This window comes from Hippoglossus stenolepis, chromosome 15, assembly GCF_022539355.2.
Source record: "Hippoglossus stenolepis isolate QCI-W04-F060 chromosome 15, HSTE1.2, whole genome shotgun sequence".
Lineage (NCBI taxonomy): Eukaryota > Metazoa > Chordata > Actinopteri > Pleuronectiformes > Pleuronectidae > Hippoglossus > Hippoglossus stenolepis.
The window spans coordinates 14,694,008-14,706,224 of record NC_061497.1 but is presented as its reverse complement, the minus strand read 5'-3'; the positions used below and the strand labels follow the sequence as shown (position 1 = coordinate 14,706,224).

General features: G+C 41.6%; 1 protein-coding gene and 1 non-coding gene across 2 annotated transcripts in view; one reads left to right on the top strand and one right to left on the bottom strand.

Moving 5' to 3' along the window:
* The window catches only part of LOC118121701 (follistatin-related protein 4), a 67,233-nt gene that overhangs the window by 31,043 nt on the left and 23,973 nt on the right, over positions 1 to 12,217 (top strand). Inside the window, exons 3-5 of the mRNA XM_035177758.2 lie at positions 3,616 to 3,782; positions 7,816 to 7,936; positions 11,360 to 11,521. Coding sequence (XP_035033649.2) covers positions 3,616 to 3,782; positions 7,816 to 7,936; positions 11,360 to 11,521 — 450 coding nt within the window. The remainder of the gene's footprint in view (positions 1 to 3,615; positions 3,783 to 7,815; positions 7,937 to 11,359; positions 11,522 to 12,217) is intronic.
* On the bottom strand, positions 664 to 735 carry trnaq-uug. Its single transcript has one exon. It is a non-coding gene; the product is annotated as a tRNA-Gln (tRNA).

The window sequence follows — 12,217 nt, the reverse complement described above, 5'->3', positions numbered from 1 at the left end:
GGACTCTGTGTTCTGATTCTAAATGCTACTATACTACTTCTACTAGGCTACTACTACAACTACTACTACTATAATTACACTATTTATTTATCTACTTGGTATTTTAAAAACGTTTTGTTGTCGGTACCATAGTTGAAGTATTTCACATAAGGTAGATAAGCCACTTATCTCAGCTTTAGAGCTAAGTTAAGAGCCAACAGCTTGAGTTTATGTCCCTGCCTCAGCTGTTGAGACACAAACACACACACTCACCCAAACCAGCTGAGGAATTAGTGCTGGTGTTCTATAATGTGAGATGGTGCTGAGCAGTCAATTCAAGTTCAGGCCTTGATTTCTGCTGCTATTGTGCAAAACTTTGATTCTCAAATATGTGGATTCTTCATGTTGTATTTTCTCTGTATTCTCTGTGTTTATGTTTATCTTTACATTCTTTCATTTTTACATTTTAGGCCGGACCAGCACTTTGGTCAACTGTGGCATGACTTTGACTTGAGTTGGATAAATTGAGCTCAATCCCTCAACAGACCTGTATTAAAAATCCTGTATTAAAGATACTCATAGTTACACATTATATCCACGGTTCTATAATCACAGGTAACCCTTAACCACAAGTGACTAAATAAGTTGCAGTGTTTCCTCTGTTTAAAGGCAGAGTTCAACTTGAGGTTCCACCGAGATTTGAACTCGGATCACTGGATTCAAAGTCCAGAGTGCTAACCATTACACCATGGAACCATGTTTAACAATGTGTAAAGATCAAGAAACAAACAAATGAAGATGCATGTAGACAACAAGTACATTTGAACCCTTTATGCCCTAAAACAACTCTCCTAGACCCAGTTTTTCTCGGAAAGTGTCATCAACAACCACATGCCTGTTTTTCATTGTGTAAATATACAGAGGATTTTCATCTTCTCTTCGTCTCCTAAATATAATCTCAGTGGGATGAGTTTAAATGTCTTCAGGATTAATTTCATGTGTCAGGATTCATTTTACAACTGGTCCATCTTTCACAAAGATGGCATTTCTGTTAAACATTAAAAATGAACACTTAGGCATCAACAGAAAGTCAGGAAGTTCTGCTACTGACCTCACATGAGTTAAATGGTAAATATATATATTAAATAAATATCTAAACCTGGAGTTGGAGCTGATGGCGTATTGGATTGGGTTTGTAGACAGTGGTGATAGAGCCTCGCATTGGGTGCTTTGAGCTGAAGGTTATCTTTTTACTGCTGTCAGTGCTGCTTCACCGCAAAGTAAAATGAATGTATTCATTCCAAAACCAGATAAGCCAAGTGCTATCTGAGAGTGACCAGTCGATTTTATTTAGAGCCACTCTTGAGTCAGCCATCAAAAACACAACTGTTTGGTAAACAGAACGTTTGGAGATGAGTCATAGCTTTAATGAATTCACCTGAACTTGGAAGAGACAGTCCTCAGCAGCAGATTTTAAAAATCTCCTCCACGGCAGAAGAATCGATACGAAGCCAAACTCGATGTCCATCCCAGCAGTCCTCTCCTCCCTGAATACAGCACGCACGGTATTAAAGTCAATGTGAGCACGAGTCTAGTTGAAATTCTCAGTACCCCCCCCTTGGAACCGCCCCTCCAAGCCATCAATGCACTTCATCCCTCACTTGTCCACGTGTCCAAATCAATGCCCTGCTGAATTATAACTCTGTTGGACCTGGCAGTGAACTGTACCCAGGGCGTTCTGAAGTATCACTGACAGACCTCGCTGTCTGCCCGGATACATCTGTCACCTGGAGAGCTATACGTGGAACAGACAGCAAATATCCAGGGGTCGTTTACATTTACGTTCCCCACAAACATATCAAAGTCCGTTAGCCATCTACTTGAAGTTGGTTTCGGACATTTGATATATTTTCCTCCAGTGATACTGACTTCTTCACTGCAGGTCCTAAAAGTCACTATTTGTGTTTGGATCTTTGAGTTCCACATAGATTTATGTGGCACCGTAGGTTAAGAAAAGATTTGAGAGAGCTGCCGAGAGGAAACACAAGTCAGGAAAGTTCCAAAAGTTTCTCAGAGCAAACTTGGCGGCGATAAATAAAGGCAAATAAACAAAAGCTGCATCAAACATACATCAACAGTGCGAGAGCAGTTTATCCTGGGACAACTCTGCAACTATATTTGTGAGCTAAGAGCGGTTCCCTGTCAGAGGAATGTCTCGCTTTATAAAAGTTCACCTTTGGCTGTTAGTCACAGGAGGTGAAAGAAAGAAGAATTGATGCTTTGGACGGACAATGATAAAATCTGACAGGAATACTGCAACTAGTTATTATATGTTTCAGACCTGAAAGTCCAAACCAAGGTGTGTGTGTGTGTGTGTGTGTGTGTGTGTGTGTGTGTGTGTGTGTGTGTGTGTGTGTGTGTGTGTGTGTGTGTGTGTGTGTGTGTGTGTGTGTGAGAGAGAGAGATTTACTCAGTGTTACGTTTGGTTGGCTGCATTAAGACTCCACTCAGGTGTCCGTTTTTTTTTTTGTGTGCCACATTTCTGAGCGCTCATTGGGACTCTCAGAAGCACATACCTATTTTGAAAAGAAAATCTGAGCAAACTAAAATTTGTCCTGCCCACAGCGTCTTTCGAGTTGGCGTGTGGACATATCAATGTATCGCAAAACCAGCCAATCCCAGACTGGGAGGAAGCAATTCTGTTTTACATCCAATCAGGCTGCTTCCACAAGAAGCAAGCAAAGGATTTTGAAACGACTCAGCAAGAAAGAAGGATTTTTCAATGTAGCAAGAGAGCTTCAAAGAAAATGACAGAAAATGATAATAGAAATGAATTCAGCCACAGCCTCAGGTGAAGAAATGTGGAGGTGTGTCCTAAAAAATGCAACAGCAGTTAATACACTAAACCAAAAAGAAGATACTGTTGAATGTTCTTCAGCTACTAAATCGAAGTGTTTGTCTTATCGTTGTCTCACATGTCCTTTGAAAACCCTTCTGTCTTGATGAGTTGTTTTCAAAATAATTTGTAAAGTGTGTAAACAGAAGATGAAAAGAAAAATGTGAGAAATACAAATCATGGAAATTGATTTAATAGTAAGAATGTGTGGTACACACAAAGCTCACTTTGCTTAAAAACACTGCTTTAACATTATTATAATATTCGTCTCATAGTCCGTTTAAACAGTAAATGAAAGGAGAGGCTCGGTAGATGAAATATCCAGCTGATTTCAGATTTACACTGATACTGTGACTCTGTGGATTTGATGCTTGGCCACACAGCTTGGCGACGGACACTATTTATGGCGGCGAGCGGAACCGCTGAAGGATAATTCTTAATTTGCCGTAAAGGTGAATTGAATTGTATGGCCATTTCAATGAACATAAATCCAGCTTAATGAGAGGGATGATATTTGGCGAGCTATGTGTCCTCCGACATGTGGTCTTTTTCATGCAGGATATCCTTCACTCCCAGGACAGCTGTTTATCCTCTGCGGTCCACTAACTATAAGATAGATTGCTCAGAAGTGTGTTCATTCTGGCTACAGCTCCACGGCATCAGCACACTCCGTCTGATTTGTGATTTTCTTCTTCTCTTTTGTCATCTCTTCTTCCAAACATCTCCCCTCATCCTCACAGAGGTCATCCAGCTGAGCCTGGCGGAGGACCAGCACGTCAGCGTCTCCACGGTGACAGTGGGCCTCAGCGCCGTCCTCACCTGTGCCATCCAGGGGACACTGCGCCCACCCATCATCTGGAAGAGGAACGGCATCATACTGAACTTCTTGGACCTGGAGGACATCAATGTGAGTGCATGCGCTTTTCTTCTTGTGGCTGTGATTGTTGAGGTTGGTGATGATAATGGTTCTTGAGTTAATGGGCAACAAAATACGTCCCAAACAAATGGATTAGATAATGGTTGATAAGTCAGTGAATGATTATCTACTAATTTCTAAGCAAACATTTACTAAGAATTTGCTTTGTTTTGTTAACATTGATTATATCTGAAGGTTTTCTTAGTCCTCATCCTCCTGGTCAAGACAACTTCACTGCCTACACAATTTTTTAAATATTTGTTTGGACACAAGGGGGCAGAGGAAACAGTTGCTTAAACAGACATCAGCTCACATCCTCCCATTGAGGTTTTGTTTTTGTGTTTACTTGATAAAAAGTAAATCCAGTATTTACTCTCTTCTTTTCTTTCAGTTCCGTGTAACTCCTGAGATAAAATGTGATTCTTTAGCGACTGGATGTTCATCTCATTGTGTCGGTTTAGTGTATTTGTTTTGCGGAGCAGAGTGGGTTTGTCAGAGCTGGTTTTCCAATAATGGCTCTTTGCTGCTGCTGGGAATGAGAATAAGGAAATTGATATGACGGGACCATATAGTGGATTTGCTCCGGAACTACAGCAAAGAGACAAAATCTAAACATCACAGTGAGCAACCGATATTTGAGTCAGTGAAACAGTAAAACAAATTTATTAACATAGATTTAGGTCGTTTTCAAATGAGGGAACATGCTGTGTGGTTGTGTTTTTTTTCAAAGATATTTCTTTCCAGAAATTTAATTGGACCATCCGATTAATATTTGAAAACCTTAAGCAGTAAGGGGGCGCATTACTACTTTAAAAATCTTAAGAGCTCATCGAGTGTTTTTTTTTATTTCTGAGCACATTGTTTGCACATTCCGGATGCAGTAATTACAAAATGCTGATAGGTTTGGAGATTGTTATCTTCGTTTGTGAGGAAAGGTGACGGAAAAAATCATTCGAGGAAGTAAACTAAACAACAACAAATTCCCTTGCCTGCCGCAGCTCTTTCCCACGAAACAGTACAACTATATCTCAGCCGGTACTTAATGATGTGTGTGACCACATTCCTGTTTAGACTCATCTGCACAGGTGACAGCACAGTGCCGGCCTCGCTTTACGCACCACCCCATCACAATTCACTAATTGCCTGTTAATGAGCAACCTTGTTGGTGTGCCGCGATGATGAGCCGATAAACAATGTCAAGTGTTAAGGTGGAGACTGGAGGAGAGGTAATGGCACCAGAGGTCCCTCGGGCTCCTGACCGTACATAATGAATTTCCACAGAGCGCAGTGATCCGTGCGGAGGAGGGAGAGTGGAACCCCGGCTGTGTTTGACTTTCTTTTTTTCATCGATTCAGGTCAAAGTGGAACAAAAGAAATCCCTAAGCGGGGAGCGCTCCGGCGGCCGAACAGTTTCAGTGCACGCCATGTTTCCTTCTGCCATGTTTCCTGTCTCCATCCACACTGTCAACTATCAAATAGATTCAAAAATGATAGATACAACCCAAACTGCTTTGTTAAGTAAGGATCTATATCAGAGAAAATATAGTATATGAGATTTTTTTCCCCCACATACATTGTCGACGCATATCAGCAAACATAACACAACACAATATGTCTGTGAAAGGCTCAAATCGGTCAGACTCTGGAGAAATAATATATGTTAAGTATGGGCCAGGTTCTACTGGTCAGTTTAAACATTTGTGACAGTTGTCTCTTGTCATTTTAATTGACTTCCTGGCTCAATAAAGGATAACAAAAAGTCATTAAAGAATAAGAATGTAGACATTAAAATAAAACAAATTTAAATAAACAAGTGCCTGGATTTATGTTTCATAATCTTGTAGTGCCTGTTTCATTTTAGAAAAGTGTTTATCTACATGCTAGAGTCTATTAATAATGTGTCCTTAAGAATATGTTGCACGTTAATACGATGCATTTGAACACTGTGCTGCGCTCCTTGAAATAGAATCATTCCATTCAAATCTACATTCCCATTATGAATTCATGAAACCTTTGCGGTTAAAAAAGTAAAACTGGGACTTGTTTTCCTCTTTTGAAAAGGAACAATAGCAAAGCAATCTTGCGACGGTATTACACCAACCAAAATTATATGAATAATGTATTTATTCTATTAAAAATGGTTATTACACTGCTGCTTTTATTTGCATGTGCGTCGCAGCCTTTTGGGAAACAACACGAATGTGGTTCTTAAGTATATGAAAGCTTTATTGCATCAGTACCGCTGTGAATTGGGAAAACGCAGCGATGATTACAATTGCAGTACAGATCAAAAGAGACATTAATGGAGCTGTGCATTGTGTTGTTTTGAATGTGGCCGATTCCATCTTCATGTATGCTTCCTCCGCTGCTCCTTCCATTACAGACACATCTCATTTCCTTTTTTCTGTTTGGCTGTGTACCGTGAGCGCATCACACAAACTGAAAAGGTTAACAACTATTCCCATTATGTCATGAGGAGCGTTCAAAGCCCAAATCTGCAATTTAAATGTACATCTTCTCAGTCATTTATGACACCAGCCAGCAGAGACAGTGCAAGACTCTGGGATCAAAGGGAAAGAAAACTGCCTGAATACTAAAACCTGAATCAGAAATGGCCACGTTGACTCTGAGTCATCACTTTCAGTTTGAAAAATATTAAACACTCATGGTTACTCATTCCAAAATACAAATTACTTAGAAACATGAGTCATGCTCGTGTGGCTTCTGTGCCACAGTTGCATGCAGCTGCTGAGCCACCAGGCCGGCACCAACACTTCTGAGACTAATCTCTTAATGCTTTGGATGTCATTTGCATGCAGTCAAAAGTTGTAGCTGACCAAACTTCTTTGAATAAGACAATAAGGTTACAATTTTAAGCATTAAAATTAACCAACTATAATACTAGTCCCCATATGAAACCACATTTAAATTCACTAGATACAGATTTGAATTTATTTATTATTTGGATCTGCACCAAATTGCAGAAACTCATAAATATCACTTCCCTAAATATCCCTGATGTTTTTTTTCTGAGAAATTGGAAATCAAATTCCTCGATGTTTCCCCCGTCAAAACTTAACAGGTTGTTTCCTGACCCATAATGCATCCTTCCACCAAGTTTCATGGTAATCCGTCAAGTTGTTTTTACGTAACGCTGGTAACAAACACAGACAAAAACATAAAAACATTTTTCCACAGGAACCACAACATGTAGTTAAGGTTTTAAACTAAACCATATCAGGAATCTACCAGATATATTACAGTCATACTTTTTAACCCAAATGGCCCATTCAGTTTTAATTGCCCTCGCTGGTGTACTTGCATCCTTCACCTTTATTCTAAATTCTGAACTTTAAAGGTTTCCCCAAACTCCCCTGTCTGTCATATAAGTATTTCAAATGGTTCATAAAGCAACCGTCTGTCAGGTCACATTCATTTCCAGAGGCCTCGGAAAGAAAGCAGCCGTTGGAGGTTTTTCCCGCGGCACGACAGAGCTGCATCGGGACATCTGCTCTGCCTCTTGATGGGACAGCAAACTATTTAATGCCTTAATCCACCCTAAGCTGTGGCCGGAAACCCCCTGGTGACTGTCGCGTGCTGCACCAACAACAACCGGCTCCATTCATCAACCTAATGGGCTTTATATTTTTAACCCTTGCCATTTATCAGGCTGAGGCAGCGTGATGAGGGGGGGGGGAGCAGGAGCGGGATCAAATTCCCCATCGTCTGCTGCGGCTCAACGGGGAAACCGTTGATTCATGGTCTCTCTTCCTTTTCACATCACTCTTTTTCTTTCTTGTCTTTTCCCATCACTCCCTGCTGCTGTGGGCCTCCTCTCTCCTCGCCCTGCTCTCTCCACGCATCCCCATGTACTCTGTTCTCCCTCTCTCCCTGCGCCTCCTCTATTTTTTCCCACCTTCTCTCTTCCTCCCTCCCTCACTCCTCTTCCTTTCTCTTTCACCTCCACCGCCGTCTCACAATCATCTACTTAATTGCCCCCTTCCCTCTCCTCCCTGTATTGCAGGACTTTGGGGACGACGGCTCCCTGTACATCACCAAGGTGACAACCATCCACATGGGAAACTACAGTTGCCATGCCTACGGCTATGAAGACGTCTATCAGACACATGTGCTGCAGGTGAATGGTCAGTAGAGGCTATTTCCTTCTTCAAATTGTGGGAGAAGTGTGGACAAAATGCTTTAGACTCTGTTCCTCAGTGAGGGATTTTCTTACTGGCTGCTCAGGTTACTGTGATAGAACAGATAAATATCCAGCGACACTCAAATGGCCTTTGGTTAAAAACAGTTAAGACAACCTGCTCTCCACTGAAATGTCAGGAAAACACAAGGATACCATAGAAACTGTACGTGCAGAACCGTCACATGACGATGGGTCCCATCCTTCACAGCCCCTCGGCCCTTTCCGAGGGGCTTGAGTGCAACACTTTGTGCCCCTTCCTCAGCTGAGATGCCTTCAAGAAACGGTTTGTTTTCCACTGCAGAGAAAGCACAGCGGCTCTCGGCATATGTAAATCCTAAGAGACAAAACAAAACATGGTGATCCTGCAGCTGGCACTTTTTAAGGCTACAGGCTTCTGTCGTTTTTCAATAGATTTGCCTCTGTGTTCCTTCAGCTTAAAGCTGTACATTTTAATTACAAGTGCAATGCCCTTTCTAAGCCTTCCGGTTTGGAATGGCCTGTTTTGTTTGGCCTGTGGTGACGCTGGTTGCAGCTTCTCTTTCTGAAAATGTCAAAAGTGACCTGTAGTCAGAGGAATGGAGAATCAGGTGTCATTGCTGTTGGCTTGAACGACAATGTCTCAGCCGCCGCCGTTACAGAGCGCTGGTCGACTGTTTATTCAAATTGTAATTAATATTGAATGTATCATGAGTCTAAATCACACCAAATCTGACTCTGCACTTCCTTGGGCCCCCGATAAGATAAATGGTTGTCGAGATATGCGTCCCACATACAGACAGACAGAGATTTCTGGAATTCTTAGGATTGATACCTCAAGTAAACCTGTGTTTGAACGGACATGATGCTTTTAGTTCAATCATTGTTTCATCAGAGCATCGTATCTTGTTCCTCAGTCTGACAAACCTTTAGGTCCGTTAATGTGTCCACACAGGATATCTCTGGAGCTCAGCAAGAGGCCCCACTGGGAACTTTTTATACTTTATTATATTGATATATATTTAAAGGCACATGTTCTTTTCCTAAATCAATGTGATGCAATTGACATTTTATTTTTGTCATAGTTTGTAGTGACCAAGAACCTGGTGTTCTAACAAATACCAAAGAACACCAGGTCCAGGACCCTTCTCCGGGCCTTTTTCAGTTTAGGCATGCAGACCTTTTCCCTAATTGTTACACTCTGCTTTAGTGTCCTAAGAAGCTGCTTGTCAAAATGATTAGTTTCCCTACGTGTATGAAGCTGAAAAGTCCATATTGCAGTTTGCAGATGGATAAAAGCAACTTAAGCTAAAATACATCGAAAAACCAGCGGAGACAAAACTCTTTCTGGCAGCCTGAACTTTTCAAAGCACTGTCTTGCACATCATTTTCATATGCATAAGGGCCCTCGTCTCCCCCACCTTAAGTTTTTTTTCATTGGCATCTCTTCAAAGAAAATCTATGGAAGAAGAATTTTAAAAGTTTCCTCCGTCTGCAACAACAATTCAAAGCTACCGCCCTCTCTAATTTCTGCACATTAGTCTCAGGGTGACAGATATGCAAAGGAGGGAAAGAGATTATTCCGCTGGGCCAATTTCAATTAAGGCAGACAATAGGTGTGATTGTCTCCTTTTTTCTGTGATGCTAATTGAAAAGAAATGCATCTGTATTTTAGACCTTGAGCTGAGGGAGGGAGAGGGAGTGATGGGAGGGGACTCGTGGAGATAGACTGGGGTCCTGGAGGGTGAGTTATCAGGAGAGCACAATTACCAAATGTTGGTGTTGGGGATTCAAAGTATTTCCAGCGAGATAGCGAGAGGTGAGATAAGGTGGAATGAAGGGGAGCCAAGTGCCACATTAAACTAAGTGGGCGGCCGGCATACCGCTTTGTATCCTGTTGTGCTATTAGAGCAATAGCAGCCCAATATACTGCAATGAGAGGGACGACAGTGCCGCGGCTTCAGTGTCGGTGACGTAGCCGTACTCGTGGTCCAGTGCTACATATGTGTTATCGTGGTACTTTAGAACATGATATCAATGTTCAGGAATGTTTCTGCAATGTCAAGCACAAAAAAAAAAGGAAGAGCTTCTGAAGAAAAGTACAATAGGTGATATGACAGAACATACATGCAGAGAGTTACGTTATATTACAGAGACATTCAGACAGACTGAGGCTGCAGCGTAGAGGTGAGGAGTTGCTCATGTGTGTGGAAGATGAGAAGAAGGAAATAAATAAAAGGTAATCAGCAGTGGGAGTAGTATTAACAAGTAGAAGGAAAATGGCCAATACCACAAAAAATACTCCACTACATATAAAAGTCTTTTAGGCACATATATATGGTGCCAGATGTGGAGTTTAATGTTTTATGTCACAGGCTGCACACGGACTCAGCTCTCAATAAATCAGCTAAAGCAGTTGACAGAATGTCCAACAAAATTCTCAATGACACCTCCCACTTGCTTCATGTCTTATTTGAGTTGATGCCGGCAGGACGAAAGTTCAGAGCCCCCAGTGCAAAGTGTTGCTTTAAAAAATATGTTATGCCCTTAAGGAGTAACTGAGCTGAGCAGACACACTGCACTTCATGTTTAGTATTAAATATTTAGTTTTTAATTGCCATAGGTCAACATTTTTACTCCTGGTACTTTTCAGTATTATGTATTTTACTGGCATTTTGTTTTTATCTACGTTTTGTATTCTTTGGTGTGCCGTACACCAGTGAAAGATTAGTGCCTGCATTATCGGACAATAAAGTTTCCTATCTTGAATGTATATGTCTACTAGAATAAAGTGAAAATACCCAAATAGATTACAAGTACCTCGGAATTACAGTACAGTAAATACATTGCCACAGTAACTCCACTAGTAAAAAATTTAAATCAATACATTCAAGTTTAAATAGTAATAAGAGGGGGAAGGAGAGACTTTAAGAGAGAAAACAAGCATATAGCAAATGCGATGTGAATATTACATTAGGATTGAGGGGCAGGGTTGTACGTTCAGTAGAAGATGATTGAGGAGGAAGCATCCAAACTTGTTACCTGTTCATGTAAACTATTACCTCATATTTCATTCCCCCATAAACTCTTCCACATTGATTTGTGGTCTTCTCCCTGGAGTCGGTAGTAAGTGTAGAGGCTCCCAACATCCTTCTCATGCAGGACTGGAGCTGTAGTAAAGCAGCCCCAGAGCCTGTGGATTGTTGTTATGTGTGAATATATCACATGCAGGGGGGGAGATGGATCCCTCTCTGTGGACTGCACGTGTGGGTTTCTGTGCTATATCCCCCCAGGAATCCCATTCTACCATGAAACAGTGTGTAATTATATTTTCACTCGCCCCTGTCCCCTCTCCCTGTTTGTGTTTTTGTTGGTCTGTGTGTGCGTCCAGTCCCTCCAGTGATCCTGGTCTATCCCGAGACGCAGGCCCAGGAACCCGGCGTATCTGCCAGCCTCCACTGCCACGCCGACGGCATCCCGAATCCCAAACTCCTCTGGCTGAAGAACGGCATGGACTTGCAGCCAAGATCCAGCAAACAGCTTTCTCTCATAGGTGAGGATTTTTTTATTATTTGGGGATGTGCTGTCAGCATATTGTGCGCTTTAAAAGATCTTGAGTGTCAACTCCATTTGGTGCAGTGGTTTTAAATTGCTGTGTTACATAGCAACACCACTGCAGTATGCCAACACTGCAGAAATCTCTATAAACCACGACAATGCATGTGGACAATAAAAACAGAGGCTGAAAATCAAGCTGGTGTTCTTTCATACTAAAATCTGTTTGTTGATTGAAAAGACAGCGGTGCTACTTGTCAGCGGTAATATTTTGTTGCAATTTGTATTTAGCTTCACTCCACACGAAGGTGATGAAACCAAGATTGCAGTCGCCCTCTTCAACTCTCTTCAATTTGCTCCTGTGGCAAAATAAACATACTTGTTTTTTAGAGGAGATTGAAAAGGTAGATCAAAAGCGTGGAAGTAAAATGAGATATACTGCGCATCAGGAGACAGCAGCTTCTTGTTCAGGCTATAAGTGCGGTATTAAAGACACACTCTCGCTATCAGACAAAAAAGAGCAGAATGGAGCATGACTTTTCTCTTTATGGCCCAGTTCTCATTAAGAGAGAGTTTATTGGCTGTGTGTGGGTCATTACCTGTGGTAATAGCCCTCAGACACTCAAACAAGGGAAGTTCTGCAAGGTTCACCAACACATAAACACTGCGGTGGGTTCGGATTACAATTTAATGT